A 16,319-nucleotide genomic window follows, 5' to 3' on the forward strand; every position below is an offset into this window, starting at 1 on the left:
GCTAGTTAGGTGACTAGCCAAGTTTGACTAGTGAGAGAGCTAATTTGGAGAGTCAGATATCTTGGTGAGTCAGATATTTAGTCTGTTGGAGAGTTATTTGGCGACTTGGGGTTGAATAGCCAAAATTTAGCTGGACTAGCTATTTAGCTTCTTTGTTGGAGATGCTCTAATAAGCCTTTTTTATTTTCGGTGCGGCCTTTTTAGTCGCACGAAAATTATATTGGTCAATTTTCGGTGGCATAGGCTAGACCTTGATTGGTTGCCGCCGAAAATTAACTAATTTTTGGAAGCGAGGGACGACCGCCAAAAAATAATGCCTATTTTCGATGGCCTTTGCCTCGCTGCTGAAATTAGGTGCAACATCCGAAAATAGTCCCTGTTTATGTTGTGGATCATGTTTAGCTTAGTGATGTTTTAGAGCATCTCCAAGAAATTTTCTAAAATATATTCTCTAAATCGTTATTTAGAGAGCTATTTTACTAAATATTACTTTCTATATCTTTTGCCTCCAACAGCTTTTCTGTATCATGTGCATATATAGTCTAGATAGCTATCCTAGTTCTTATTTGGCTAGAAATTCCGAATAGAGGGTCGTATCTATATTTGCATATCTAATTGAAGAGGTTGTTAGATGGTATTTTTCGTTAAAATCTATGTGCTTTAAATTATTTTAGATAGTATCTTGGAGATTAGAGCATGGTTGAAAACGATGGAAGAGGGAGCTATTCCAAATAAACGTAGTTGCTCCGTTTACAAGACCTGCGCAGTTTGACTTTTCTGAAACAACATACGCCAATTATTGCTGGACAAGGTTGATGCCAAATAGAAAAACTGTAAACGTTATTAGTTTTGTTGCATTCGACAGCAACATACTAGTAGTTCAAAATTAAACTCCCGCATAACTAATTTGGCTGAGTTTGCTCAGTTTGTTTCGGTGCCACTACAAAGGAGGCACGAGTAGTATGTATGCTACATGTATAATAACTAAGCAGCAGGAGCTCACGACCTCGTCTTGAACGGCACGTAGGTCTTGAGCGAGTCGACCACGCCCTGCACGGAGGCCGCGCAGGAGGCGGCGGTGACGAGGAAACAGACGAAGCTGAGGCTCTGCAGCGCTATCCACTTGGTGCTGAACCTTCGCACCTGCCGCTGCCGGATGTACATCTCGACGGGGAAGAAGACGGTGAGCGGCCAGAAGGCGATGCTGCCGAGGATGCCCAGGATGCTGTTGAAGAAGGGCATGAGGATGGCCAGCAGCGTGATGACAGCCACGAACGCCGTGCGCCACACGAGGCGGAAGACGTTGAGGCCCGCGGCGCCGTACTCGCGCGTCGACCCGGGGTACCGCGCCGCCACGGCGCCCTCGACGGCCGCGAACAGCGGCTGGCAGAAGACCTGGAAGCCGCCGACGAGGTGCACGACGATGCAGGCGTTGGCGAAGTCGACGAGCCAGAAGGGCTCGTAGAAGCCGAAGCCGGTGAGGATGTTCCCCGACGCGGCGTTGCCGAACGCGGCGTAGCCGAGGCAGCCGCACAACATGTAGAAGCCGGTGGTGGTGGAGATGCCCATCATGGTGGCGCGGCGCATGGTCTTGTTCTCGGCGGGCGGGGAGCGCAGCGTGTCCTGGATCTCGATGAGGATGATGGCGTACGAGTACGCGAAGGCCACGTTGCCCAGCGCCTGGAACGTCATCCACACCTTCTGCGCAGCGTCCACGTCCACCCCGACCAGGGTGCCGGTCATGGTGGTCTTCCCCGTGGGGCCCATGACGATCTGCGCCAGGGAGAGGCCCACGGCGATGGCGGAGTAGGAGAAGGACATGATGGCGGCGATGATGGAGAGCCACCACAGCTTGTGGAAGTTGTGGAGCTGGCTGAAGATGACCTGCACCACGCCGAAGCCGATGATGTAGGCGCTGGTGTTCTGGCTGCAGTCGGCATCGTGGCCGTGCCAGTGGAAGCAGTTGGACTTGTTGATGGCCCTGCAAGCATGCATATATATACACACATGTCAACTAACAGTGTCATTGTAGTAGTTTCAATGGTTAAAGAGACGACGACGACTCACGCTGCACTGATGGAGGCTGTGATGGTGTAGCCGATGCCTGTGCCGAACATGTTGACGTACTGGCAGAAGCCGCAGAACCAGACGTACCAGCCGCCCAGGTTGCTCTTGACGGCCTCGGTGTAGGTGTAGTTGCGCTTGCCCGTCACGGGGTCGCCAACGCGGTAGCAGTCTGCGAGGAGGCCGCAGGTGTAGAAGGTGATCGCCGCGAAGAGCACCAGGGTCAACGGCCCGGCCACCCACCCCAGCTGCGCCATCGCCCACGCCAGCGACAGCACGCCGGAGCCGATCACCGCCGTGATGATGTGCGCCGTTGCCGTCCATACCGTCCCTGCATGCATGACGATTGAGGAACATCCAGTTATATAATATATAATGTTGCGTAAACAAAGTCCATTAATAACGATGACTTATTTAAATGTTACACGCCACAATCCATCCATATATTATAAATATATAGGTTATATTGGTTTAATATATATAGAATTTAATTTAAAATCCACATCAAACCACTCCGAAATTAACAGCAAGCATGCATGCATGGAACGATGGGCATATACTAGGTGCTCAATTCAATGCGTACCATGCATCTGCACTCAATATTCAGCATGGAAACAAAACAGTCGTCGTCGTCGACGACGACGCATCCATCGAACCGCATCACCATAACAGAACGATATCAGAATCGACGACGACGACAAAAGAACTCACAAAAGGACAGACGACGTACAGAAAGGCATACGGAACCTTCTCACTGCTCCGATCCCGGCCCTTTCGGCGCGTTGCCATGCAGAAAGCAGCAGAGAGCCATAGCCAAGAATCGGCGAGAAAGCTACGGGAAACCATCGCGGAGGTGGTCATCAATGGACAGCGGCTAAGCTAGCTAGCTAGGGCGCGGTAGATGCATGATGGCGACGGTCGAGTCCACGCACGGGTACGTAGCGCCGCAGCTAGGTTACTTGGCGGCATTCATTCAGTGCTCGGAATTCAGAAGAGATCGTCGGCCTCTCTCTGCAGCTCTTCTGCATCATATCCATCGTTCTTTTCACTGCTTCTTGCCACACCGTACCAGCCTTCTCTGCTAGCTGTCTAGCTTCTATACAGCAGCAAGCCTACTTCAATCACGAGATAAACAAACTCTGGAAGCCGTGCCAGTGTCATGGTCCTTGAGGCTACTCCTATAGTCCTATGTGTGGTAGCTAGGGCCCATGTTTGATTATATATATACTTTCACTTGTTTTAAAATTATAAATTATTCTAACCTCTTAGAGAGTCAAAGGATGATTTATAATTTAAGGCTGAGAAAATAGTTGCTAAGCTCAATCTTAGTAGGGTTTGTTGAGCATCAGTAAATCAAGTAAATATAATTTCAAAACATATTTCATGAACGATAATTTAGTGAAACAAAACTCTTTTGTTGATGTTGGTGTATTCTTTTAATAAACTTGACCAAAGCTTAACATGGGAAAAACACAATACTCCTACATTGGAGACAACATTATCGAAGCAGTAGAAGGCTTAAAGTACTCCTGACAGCACAGGGTACAAGGCTAGAGGGAAAAAAAAAGACAAGATTACCGGAGAGCAAGTCTAATAATATAGCTGATTGCTGGTTATTGCAAGGGTCTTTGCAGCCAACTTCTTAGCCGACTGGTATAATAGTTAGCTCTTCGTTATTAATGTTTGGCCTCACTTGTCTCTCTCACAAGTTTTCTTGGTTCTCATGTTTCAAAACCAGCTATAAGTTAGTAAGACGTTTCTCCTCTCTCCTATAACTCAGCATTTAGCCTTCTTAACTTATAGCCTGTTATTATACTTGCTTGATCTAAAAGGAGCACATTGGATTGTTTTCTTGAGGAGAAAGATTTTGCTTATTGCAATCTAATTAACTGATGTAACAAGGATATGCGTGGCAAATTTGGCAGTGTGATGATAACTATGCGTGGAAAGGAATTAAATCCTCACAAAAAACGACAATACTAATTAATTCTTCCCGTCCAAGAATATAAATATGAATTTGGAATGGGTGCAAGTGGAATTGTGGAAACGAAAACAGTAAACGACAGCGTGCTACCATTCCATTCACTTGTATTTTTGGTAGCTTAGTTGCTTTAAATTACATCACCAGGGCACATGTTGTGCTGGCTCTTTTTATCATGCACGCAGGGGGGCGCCAGTGACGCGCTGGCGCCTGGCGGCACGCGTTTATCTGTTATTATTTCCCTTTCATACGTTAACAAAAGAATCTCGGTGCATGAATATTCTACAAATTATAGGGCCTGTTTGTTTAGAATTATAATCTAGATATTATATAACTATAATCTAACTTATTTGAACTATAAGTACAAGTTAAAAATAAATTAGATTATATAATCTGGTGGCCAGATTACAATTCGAAAAAAATAGTGTTCAATTTTTTTTTTTTTGAACCAGGCCCTCTACAACAGGCCGAGATGCCAAGAAATACATTTTATGTCCAATTTTTTTTAATAAATGCACGCTCTGATTGGAGTCTCTAGAACGAAGGACAGTGACACAGTGTTCATAAATGTGAGTGTATTCCATCTTTTGTCACTTTATAAATAGAGGAAAACGTATACCTGTTAGCTTCGCAGATTCTACCATAGGACAGCTCTAAAAAAAGCTAGAGTTTTTAAAGCATTTTCTAGGGGCCCTCGTAACTCTCTCTCTATATTTTTTTTCCTGAAGCGTTTATATATAAACCTTTATCTATTTAGCTAAAAAAACATAGAGCGGACGACTGTCAAGCAAACAAACCCATTACGTATGGTAGAAAGTGATTTAGAAATCCAAGCTGTAATACTCTAGCTATGCATGCCACAGCGACCCAGCATACATGCAGCCACCTCATGCATGCACACGGCTAGAGTGTAATAATTAGAGGAGAATCTTCTAGTTGTGCAGATCATCAACAAGCTAAGGGACAGTAAATGCTGGGTTAACAGTAGGTAGGTGCATGCTCATCGAGATTGTCTATAGATGGTAGGGAGTAGGAACGAGCGGCACCGGATTTTAATTCTCTCGTCGTCGGCTAAATATTTGGTTTCGCCTTCAAATATCTGGAGCGAGGCCAGGGCGAATCACGGAACGACGAGACGGCCGCCGCGCGCAGTCCATCCCAACGTACGAAACAATGAACAAGAAGCGATAGCAAGCAGGAAAAAAAATCATTGCATGCATGCTATTTTCAGATCTGCGGCGAGGGATCGATCGATGCTTCTACGTACCTGTCCTCCTTTCCTTGCCGTCGTCATCGTGATCGCCGCGGAAGCGAGGAAGGGTGGCCAGGCGGTCCTCCAACTCCATGGCTCCGCCGCGCATCGCACCTACCATGAATCGCTCTCTCTGTTCGTCTCTCTCTCGATCTGCACGTCTCTCTGAGGCCGCTCTGTGGCTACTTCTCGCTCGCTGGCTTCGCTCCACACACCGGTGCGTGACGATGGCAGGTGCAGCAGCAAAAGAGTCCGCCGAGCGCGGGGTGCGGTGGTGGGTCTCGAGACTTGAGAGGGAATAGGGACCGGGGAGCCAATCGATGGCGCTATATATAGACGGAAAATGAGAAGGTTGTTGTTATTCTGTTGGACGAGGAGACCAAATTTCCAACAGATATTCCGATTTTAACCTCAATTAGAATCTAGATCAAATACGTGTTGTATTTGTGTACTTAATATCGGGTCTCGTTACCGTGAATATCGGTTTAACTGTTCAACAGATCTATACGTAAATCTCCCAGACTCTGTGCACGATTTTTTCATGTTTCTCTTATTTATTATAGAAAATCGAGAATTTCTTGGTGGTCAATAATTTTCGATAGCTCACGTCAGGCCATCAAAAAATAAATCTGTTATTTTCGTGATCTAAACCCAAATTTAAGGATAATTGATATGCATCTTATATTTATGTCAGGATCAAGTTTTATACATATAATGATTTAGTGTAAAAAAAATCAATGATACAATTTTTTTATTACATAACGAAATGTCTTTACATAAAATAACTAAATAAACTAAACTAAATAAACTAAACTAAACGAAGATGACTTTTCTACATACACAGTTGACTGGAAGACGATAACCTAGAACTCGTCATAATAATCCTCATCCAGTGGTACTTGTTTCTGATTTGAGCAATAATTAAATCAAGGGTGAGTACACTCATCTTTTAATTAAGTATATCAAAATTTACTTCCATATATTAATCATGTGACAGGCTCGATCCACTCTTAACCGTGAGCATAACTGATATATCAGGTTTACACTCTGCAGATGTCGCACATCTATAGGAAACAATGACGTCTAAGAGGGGATGAAGTAGGACTTCTAAAAACATTTTTCTAAACTAGACCACAATTAAATCCCTAGAACAAAACCTATGCAATTAATCAATCTAGAATATGCAAACTAGGTTTTGTCTAAGTGTTGCTATCTCTACCGCAAAGCCTAAGTTTCAATCCTAAATAATCTAACTAGAAAGGAGAGATTGAAACATAAATACTTAATATAAATGCAAAAGGTAAAGAGCAAGAGTAGAGATGCAAACTCTCGTGGATGACGCTGATATTTTTACCGAGGTATCCGGAAACACGCAAGGTCCCGACTAATCCTCGTTGGTGCCCTTACGCAAAAAGGGTAGCCCACGTGAGGGCCAAGCACCTTGGTCGAGTAACTTCGTAGAGAGTCGCATGCCTTCTCCACGCGCAAGTGGTGCTCCGCTTCCGGCTCCTCTTGGATGCTCCCTGCCATCTCCACTATCGAGCTTCCGGCCGAAACGCTGCGGGCCTCGTTCCCTTTGGTATATGGTGGCGGTCGTGACACAAACTCAGTTGTCACGGTCTCGCAAGACTCTCGCCCCACTCGGTACAATTACAACGGCTCGCGCAAAATACGAAGGGTTGTCTGTTTTTTCTAAACTCACTCAACTAACTAGGATTCACCTAGAGCAAGTGCATAAGCGGTCTAACTAACCTAAGCACTTTGCAAAGCACCTACGCTAATCACCGAGTGATTCTATTAAGCACTTGGGTGTTTGAGCACTTGAAAATGTTTACAAGATGTATTGGTATGTTGCTTGGGCTCCCATACCTTCAAATGGTCGGTTGGTGGGATATTTATAACCTCCCCCACAATTATAGCTATTGGACAGAAAGTTGACTCCTCTGTCGTCGGGTGCATCGGACAGTCTGGTGCACACCAGATATGACCCGTGCCCTGGCCACGCTAGCCGACCGTTGAGGTCTGTAGCAGGCGACCGTTGGATCCGACCGTTGGCCAGACTGTCCGGTGCATACTAGATAGTCCGGTGCTACAGCGCCCGAGAGTCCTTGGTTGCGGGCTCTCTGCTCAGACTGTTGGGTTGCACACCGCATAGTCCGGTGCACACCGGACAGGTATTGCTCACTGTCCGGTGCGCCACAAGAGCGCTGGCTGACTGTCCACTTCATGGATCTCTTCACTGTTTCTTTTGGGGTTCTTTTTTCTTGAGTCTTGGACTTCTATGTGTCTTTTAGGTCTTCGTTTGAGGTGTTGCACCCTCAGTGCGTTAGTCCAATCCTCTTCGCATCCTATGAACTATAAACATAAACACTAGCAAACACATTAGTCCACAAGGTTATGTTGATCATCAAACACCAAAATCACTTAGCCAAATGGCTCATGGTCCATTTTCCTTACAACATCTTTAGCCACAAGTCATGATACTCATTTGCCAAAGGCCAAAGGGTCATGAATCTCATTCATCTCTTTCAAGGAGCTGAGGCAGGGTTCACTACGAGGCCTTTACAAAGTTCTACTAGTATGAGAAAACTCGCTACAGATCAAGATGAGGTTGTGGGAGATAGATATCCCTAGGGATGGATCCGGATATTTATTCGGATGTCAAATTTTTTGTCTTCTTTCTTTGATTGTGAATAAATAATATATAACATTTGATATGTAAATTTATATTCTTATTGTTAACATTGAGGCTATTAATCTTCACAAAAATAAACATTAAATTCGTTCTATATCTTTTTAAATAATTGATATAAAATTCGGATGTCTATCTGAATACAGATTTGGATGTTTTCATCTTTTTTGTTGTAGGGAGAAAATATTGTACATGAAAAAAATATTAATAACATTGTCAAAAATTAGCTTTAAATTCTATGTATATCTATGTTAAAATATTAGATTTGATGTTTTAGGAACATTCCTAGATATCCCCAAGGTCCCTACAATCAAGATTTAGTCTATGAGCCATTAAAGGGCCTCCATGGCCAGAGGGAGACAATATTCAGTTGAATAAGACAACCCACATGCGCTATTCAGTTGAACATGGCCAGAGGGAGACGCGAGAATTCAAGCATGTGGATCTAAAGTATCGCAACCAACCCTCATGCATGCAGAGGATAAGATAAACACAGTGAAGGATCACACGCGACCATGTGGGTCGAGACAATTCCGTAGTTGTAGGCTTGAAGGTGGTAGCGAGCTCAAGTGTGTAACTCTAATCGCATCGTGTATATAAGGCATGATAGGGACCCCTAAAAGGCGATTGGATCTTCTATTAGACACATCTAGAACACTGAACTCATCTCCTCTGTAACCTCAAACTCCAGCAACACACAAGACGTATGGTATTATGCTCCTTAGCGGCCTGAACCTGTATACATCTTTGTGTCATGTCGTGCTTTGCATGAACCATCGAGCTACAATCAACATCGCCGACCACCAAAAGTACTCTACGGTATACCCCATAGTGTGTTGTCAGTGCTAGACACTATCAGCTGGCGCACCAGGTAGGGGGTGCAACATCGACTATGGATAGCTCCATGGCTGTCACCTTCACCACCATCGTCAACTTCGCTCTGGGTGAGATGTTCCATTTTGGATCAATCTCGTGCATCGCTGACTAGAGCAGAGCCCCACCGCATCGTCGACATAGAGGGTAAAATCAAGAGATAGTTAGCAGCTGCTCCAACTCGGAAGGGTCCATCCACTGGGCCTGAAATGACTCCCGCGAGATCCATGGCTAGGGCATGCCTGGCCAAGGCACAGGCCGTGCCGACTCACCCTCCGGTTCAGGCGCCCCGACTGGTCCCTCAACCACTGCCACAAGGGTCCTTAGCCGTATGGAACATGACCAATACCCCACCGGGCATGACCACCCTGTGGTCTTACTCGTTGAGGCCTAGAAACATGAGGCAAAGCACCTCTAGGCCTAGCAGGACATCTCTGGACATGAGGATCATGAACACCATGAGAAGGGCAATTCCTGTTCTTCTAACACAACTCAGAACCCCACACTCATCTCTCTTCCTCCTAAAGAAAAAAGCAGCCAAATGCCCATCTCTCTCACAATAATCACAATGGAACTCACCTCCCTCTTAGGTGGAATCTATTTGTGGAGTGGGTTCTTTTGGGTGGCTGAGGGGCTCTATAAAGGGGATCACTAGTGATGTCAGGTAGGGGTGTCAAGTGTGTTCCTAAATCCTGAGATGGTTAGGTTTAGGAGACCACACTTGTTTCTGAGGTGGATCTCTCATAGGCTCCACAGGCACTCCATGTCTCACAATAGGGGTGGTAGATTTTGGTGGAGTGACTTTGACAAGCTTGGAGGTGGCTGGATGTTTTTCTGATTGACTCAAACCACTCCACTCACCAACCTTCACAAGATGAGTGTCACTCTAGCGCTAGCATCAAGCCTAACCTCGATAAGCCAGTTCCCTTTTGAACTAACTGGCCATCATGCCCAACTAGGGCTCACTGCTAGACACCAAACTCAAGACTGATTGAAGGTATGTGTTTTCCTCTTCAATCCTAGTCTTGTCGTGTATGTAGAACTTAAGGGCAGACTGCAAACCCTCATACGGTGCACATTGCGCAGGTGTAGATGCACTCACTGAGCTAGCCTTCTCAAGCAAGGTTATCCTAGTGTTCTTCTATGCTATAGCTCAGTCTGTAATCCAGGACAAGCAGTACACACACCCAACAAGCTAGACCTAGATCTCAATTCAACATGCTCATCTAGCAAGGTGGCGTACTCAGTCTGCAATGTGGTGATGTTTGACATGTGTAGTGCACGCTCATCACATTCAGTCTCGTCGGACACCACGACAGAAGCTCTAGCAGATTCAAACTCCCTAAGCATGTTGTCATACTTGCTCTTGAAATCTTTCCTCTCATGAGCAGCAAGCCTAAGCAACTTATCCTGACTAGCCAAAACATTCATCAGCTCATCTACCTCAGCGGCGAGATCATCAGCAGAATGAGATACCTTAGAAGTGGAGTCATCGCCGATGTCCTTGATATTGTCGCCCATCGCATCCTCACCAAGGGTCATGGTTGTGATATCCTGGCCCCTAGGATGGGATATCCTGGCCCAAGGCTTAATAGAATTAATAGAGTATTCATACCAATAAGGTGCATCTTCTTTTTCAGAAGCCTATCTCGGAAGAACCTTCAAGTTAAGTGTGCTTGGCTTGGAGCAATTTGGGATGGGTGACCGACCGGGAAATTTTCCCGGGTGCGCATGAGTGATAACAAAGTGCGCACAAAAGACTCGTGTTAGTCTGTGGGGACGATATATGATCCTAGAGAGCTGCTAGGAGTAAGTATCGCTGGTCCAGGGTTTGGACAGGGTGTTACAAGTGGTATCAGAGCCGACCCTTGTGGTTTCACCGTCGTGTGTGGGTTAGGGGGTTCGGGTATATGGTGCATGGTGCATGTGAGCTAGAGTGGTCACATGGCATGGCATATGACGACACTAGACACACAGACGTGGCTAAGAGGGGAGGTTCCTGGATTGGGTTGACCGACGAGGACGTCGGTCTTCTAAGGGGGGTGGATTGTGATATCCTGGCCCCTGGGATGGGATATCCTGGCCCAAGGCTTAATAAAATTAATAGAGTATTCATACCAATAAGGTACATCTTCTTTTTCGGAAGCCTATCTCGAAAGAACCTTCAAGTTAAGTGTGCTTGGCTTGGAGCAATTTGGGATGGGTGACCAACCGAGAAGTTTTCCCGGGTGCGCATGAGTGAGGACAAAGTGTGTACAAAAGACTCGTGTTGGTTTGTGGGGATGATATATGATCCTAGAGAGCTGCAAGGAGTAAGCACCACTGGTCCAGGGTTTGGATGGGGTGTTACAATGGTGCAAAGGCTTTCTGTGGTGTCGGCGATGAAGCACAGCCTGTTGAGCTTGTCCTCAACATGCCTCTTGAGCTCCTCGTCACTTTAAGAAAAGGCCGACTCACCGGAGTTGTGGTCGAGGTCGCTCAGGAAGGCGAGGAAGGCGTGCTCCTTGGCCTTAGCCTTCTGTAGGCACTTCTTCTTGAGTGTGTCCTTGTCAAACCTCCCCTTGGACTTGTGCTTGCCAGAGGTGTGCTTCTGCTTGCCCTTGCACTAACTAGAGTGGTGGTCGCGTGGACCGAACCTCCGACTTGCCCTTCTTGGGGCAATTGGTGACGAAGTGGTTGGGGTCTCCGCAGTTGTAGCATCCATCCTTGGACCCGCCACACCGGCGATTCAACCGATTGTTGTGAAACTGTGCGAACCAACTGGCCATAAGCGCCAACTTCTCATTCCTAAGGCTCTCCACCTGCTCCTCTGTAATAGACAACAAAGAAAATAGAGCAAACAAAGAAGGTAAGGGGTTAGGAATAGAACCACACTAGAGATCAGGGCAATGGTGGGTGCATTAGGATTCTCAATCTTGGCCCGGGTCTAGTGGTCAACCTCAGTGGACTTGAGCCTGCTGAATAGTTCGTCCATGGTGGGAATCTCATAGTTGGGTGACTCGATAATCATCGAGACCTTAACCTCCCAAACTCTCTGATCCAGAGCATGATGTAGCTTGAGTGCTCTCTGATGATCAGCATAGGGTAGTTGTGTGTCACAACTAATTTTAGAAGGCAAACCGAATGCGAACCATGTACGTGCAAGGATCAGCAATTCACATACACAACAATTACATTGTTGGACATCATCACAGTGCTCAAATAATAACCTAAAAGAGTATTAAATTGATTACATCATGATGCCCGAGACATCCACATAGTCATTAACATAAATCAAAGTGCGAAAACAAAACGTAGCTAATCATGGCTTTCAGAAGCAGCCGATTGAGAGTTTGCCGTTAATCCACGCCTAGAACTCATCATAGTCTTGGGACTCCTAAAAATACTCCACCACAACTTCATCTTCTCCTGAGCAGTGGTTGCAATGTGGACAACCTGGGGGTTGGTGTTGTAAAGAAAGGGTAAGTACACATCAACAAACTCAGCAAACCGTTTGGCTGTGGTGGACTAGATCTATGTGGGGTCAAGATCAAGCAGTTGCTTTTAGTTGGTCACGTAATTGTTACTAGTAGAGAGCCAGATTTTAGCATTAAACCCAAGTTATTACCCCAAAGTACTCCTTCCAAATGGAAAGAATACCAGAAACCATAATCATAATCATAATCATCAAAACCATAATTATCCTCGTCATCATCTGTAATCATAGTATATCTAATCAATGGAGCTCCCAAGGCCGCTCATAACCGTGAGCATGGTTGATATATCAGTTTCATAACACTCTGTAGAGGTTGCACACTTTACCCACGAACTGTGATTTCTTTTTGGCCCGGGCCGATCCAACCCTTAAACACTACCAACCTGAATAGACAAGTTTCACTATGTAGCCTTTAAAAAGATTCCCTTGGGCTGTAGCCACCGTTAGGTTTTCTAAATGTACCGCACTCCTTCCCATGGGGCAAACCACCCTCGGCAGAGCAAGCCGCATACACCGAGCCCCATTGACGGCACGACGACAAAGCAAACTACACCCCAATTCCTCTAATTAATTGGCTAAGGGCGTCCCATACCACCATCATGGTTGTACTGTCTTCCCGAATGGTCATCAAACGAACCAGTCCTTACGGAGAGGCACTCGATAAATTGGTTGAGCTCCATTAAATGTCACAATGCCATCATCATAATCAAAAGAAAACTTCATATCATAAATAATCTCACCATGTTCATTGATTAGAGTAAAGCGCTAGCATAGAGCTAAACCAAAAATGATCCAACCCAAATAGGTGAACAAGGACAGGATAAACAAGAACTAGTAAATCCTTAGGTATAAATTGTGTAATGCGGGATATGAATTATAAAATGAGTAGGACATAAATAGGTCAGAGGACACTAGCCTTCACCAACCAGCTGCTGCTCAGGGTCTTCGCCTGCAACTCCTTCAGACTCCGCCAATGGGGGCGCACATGGGGCAGGGGCACCTGGGCACACGCGCCAGGGCCAAGCTGGGCCGGGCCAACTTCCCTCTACTCTATCTCGCCTGCTTCTAATCTAGATTGATCCACGAATCGGACACCAAAACTAGATGAACGCATGCCTCGGCACAACATCAGACAAAATAAATATGCTTCGGCATGATGCAATAACAATATCAACTTGGGATTTGGTTACACGCGATACGAACACCAGTCTCTATATTGCTTTGAAAATAGGAGGAAGGAGCGAAACAAGAAGAGAAAAACTGAGTAACGCCTGAATTTGTTGAATATTATAGAGAAGAAAATTTATACCCCCAAATTCAGGGCGTTACAAACCTATCCCCCTTAAAAGAATCTCGCCTTCGAGATTCAGGGTTGGCCAACAAAGAGCTCAGAATACTTGGTCATCAGATCATCTTCACGCTCCCAAGTTGCTTCCTCCTCAGAGTGGTGACCCTATCTGACTTTGCACATCCTGATAGTGTTCCTCCGGGTGACCCTATCTGCAGTCTCCAGAATCTGCGTTGGCTTCTCTATGTAGGTCAAGTCTTCTTGGACTTCCAGACCTTCCACTAGCAACTACTCCTCTGGCACACGCAGACACTTTTTTAACTGAGACACATGAAAGACATCATGCACCGCTGACAAATCTTCTGGCAAACTAACCTGACAGGCCACTTCTCCACGCTTTGCGAGAATTTAATAGGGACCAACATATCGAGGTGCTAGCTTGCCTCGGACTCCGAACCATCTGGCTCCTCTGATAGGCGATACCTTCAGGTAGACAAAATCTCCCACTTCAAAACTCAGCTCTCTTCTTCTTATGTCTGCATAACTTCACTGCCTTGACTATGCTATCTTCAGATTCTCCTGAACCATCTTGATATTCTCTTCAGCTTCGAGCAAAATGTCGGGCCCAAACACTTGCTTTTCTCCAGGCTGATTCCAATGCAACGGAGTTCTGCAACTCTTCCCATAAAGTGCCTGAAACAGTGACATCTTCAAACTGGCCTGGTACTTGTTGTTGTAGGAGAATTCTGCATAAGGTAGTCTCTTGTCCCATCCGTACTTATCCTGCAACGCACAGAATCTCAACATATCTTCTAAGATTTGATTAGTTCTTTCAGTCTGACTGTTTGTCTGTGGATCATAAGCTGAGCTGAAATTCAAATGTGTACCCAAAGTTTCATGCAACTGCTGCTAGAAATGAGAGGTGAACTGCGTTCCTCGGTCTGACACTATCTTCTTTGGCACACCATATGAAGACAAACGATCTGGAACATGTACAACTCTACCAATATTGCACTGTTGTAGCTAGTCTTGACGGGTATGAAGTGGGCTGACTTGGTCAAGCGGTACACTACTACCCAAATGGAATCATAGCCGGCTCGAGTGCGAGGCAACCCGACTATGAAGTCCATTCCGATCTCATCCCATTTCTTGCAATGACTGTAACAAACCTACGGGCCTCTGATGCTCTGCCTTGGTTCTTTGACAACTATCACATATAGCCACATGCTCTGCGATCTCCCTTTTCATTCCATACCACCATAATTTCTTCTTTAGATCCTGATACATCTTCTCACTTCCAGGATGTATGGAATAAGCTGTCTCATGAGCTTCCTTGAGGATCAACTCCTGAATGGATTGGACATTAGGAGCACACAAGCCGTCCTTGAACCATACCACCGCTTCTGCATCTTCCCAAAATCTTTACCTCTTCCTTCTAGAATTAGGTGCTGGATTTCATTGATCTTCTCATTGTTCTTCTGCGCTTCTTTGATTTCACTCTCTAAGGTGGGTTCTAATTCGACTGTTACTCCTCGCGTGTTGTTCAAAAATCCGAGGCTCAATCTGTCAAATTCTTTGGCCAACTCATAAGGCATCGGGTGAACGACCATCATATTGACTTGACTTTTTCTGCTTAAACCATCTGCCACCACGTTTGCTTTGCCCGGATGGTAGTGACTTTCCAATTCATAGTCTTTGATCAGCTCTAACCATCTTCACTGTCTCATATTCAGCTCCGACTGGGTGAATATGTACTTTATACTCTTGTGGTCTGTATAAACATCGCACTTCAGCTCGTACAGATAGTGCCTCCATGTATTCAGTGCATGAACCACTACTGCTAACTCTAGGTCATTGATTGGATAATTCTTCTCATGAACCTTCAGCTATGGGGACGGGTATGCCACAACTCTTTCCTCTTGCATCAATACACATCCCAAGCCAATGTAGGAAGCATCGCAATACACCGAAAATGGCCTGTGCACATTAGGTGAAATTAAGACATGCGATGTAGTCAACTTCTCTTTCAGCGCTTCAAAAGCCTCATGGCACTTCTGGGTCCACTTGAACTCAACTCTATTTGCTAGCAAAGATGTCATTGGTCTAGCAATCTTTGAAAAACCTTCAATGAATCACCGATAGTATCTGCCCGTTCCAATGAGGCTATTGATTCCCCGAACATCTGTTGGCGCTTACCAGTTCAGAATGTCTACCACTTTTTTTGGATCCACAGCCAATCCATCTCTGTTTATAATGTGACCCAAGAACAGGACTTCATCAATACAGAACTCGCATTTGCTCAACTTTGCACACAGCTGGTGCTCTCGCAATCTCGCAATACCATCTTCAGATGATCCACATGCTCTTCCTTGCTTTGAGAATATATAAGAATGTCATCAATGAATACCACCACAAATTTTTCTAGATACTCCATGAACACACTGTTCATCAGATTCATGAAGAAGGCTGGCGCATTCGTCAGGCCAAAAGACATAATTGTGTACTCATACAACCCATACTTGGTAATAAATGTCGTCTTTGGGTTGTCCGAAGGTCGAATCTTGAGCTGATGATAACCTGACCTTAGATCTATCTTCGAGAACACGCTGGCTCCTCTCAGCTGGTCAAACAGATCTTCTATTCTCGGTAGAGGGTACTTATTCTTGATCGTGAATTCATTCAGAGCTCGGTAAT

At 45.4% G+C, this 16,319-nt stretch overlaps 1 protein-coding gene across 1 annotated transcript; it reads right to left on the reverse strand.

The window, feature by feature from the left end:
* Positions 1-812: 812 nt before the first annotated feature.
* Positions 813-5,599, reverse strand: LOC100283143 (amino acid permease 1). The gene is made up of 3 exons (NM_001156045.2): positions 5,313-5,599; positions 2,068-2,395; positions 813-1,981 (listed from the first exon to the last, which is right to left on the reverse strand). Exons 1-3 carry the CDS (start codon positions 5,416-5,418, stop codon positions 1,000-1,002), a joined length of 1,416 nt encoding a protein of 471 aa, NP_001149517.1. The 5' UTR covers positions 5,419-5,599; the 3' UTR covers positions 813-999.
* Positions 5,600-16,319: the final 10,720 nt, after the last annotated feature.

This window comes from Zea mays, chromosome 9 (genome assembly GCF_902167145.1).
Source record: "Zea mays cultivar B73 chromosome 9, Zm-B73-REFERENCE-NAM-5.0, whole genome shotgun sequence".
NCBI classification, from domain to species: Eukaryota; Viridiplantae; Streptophyta; class Magnoliopsida; order Poales; family Poaceae; genus Zea; species Zea mays.

Coding starts and splice junctions, on each gene's coding strand:
- LOC100283143 (NM_001156045.2), bottom strand. CDS start 5,418: ATGGTAGGTGCGATGCGCGGCGGAGCCATGGAGTTGGAGGACCGCCTG. Junction 2,396..5,312: donor CGGCAAGGAAAGGAGGACAG/GTACGTAGAAGC, acceptor TCATGCATGCAG/GGACGGTATGGACGGCAACG. Junction 1,982..2,067: donor ACAGCCTCCATCAGTGCAGC/GTGAGTCGTCGT, acceptor GCATGCTTGCAG/GGCCATCAACAAGTCCAACT.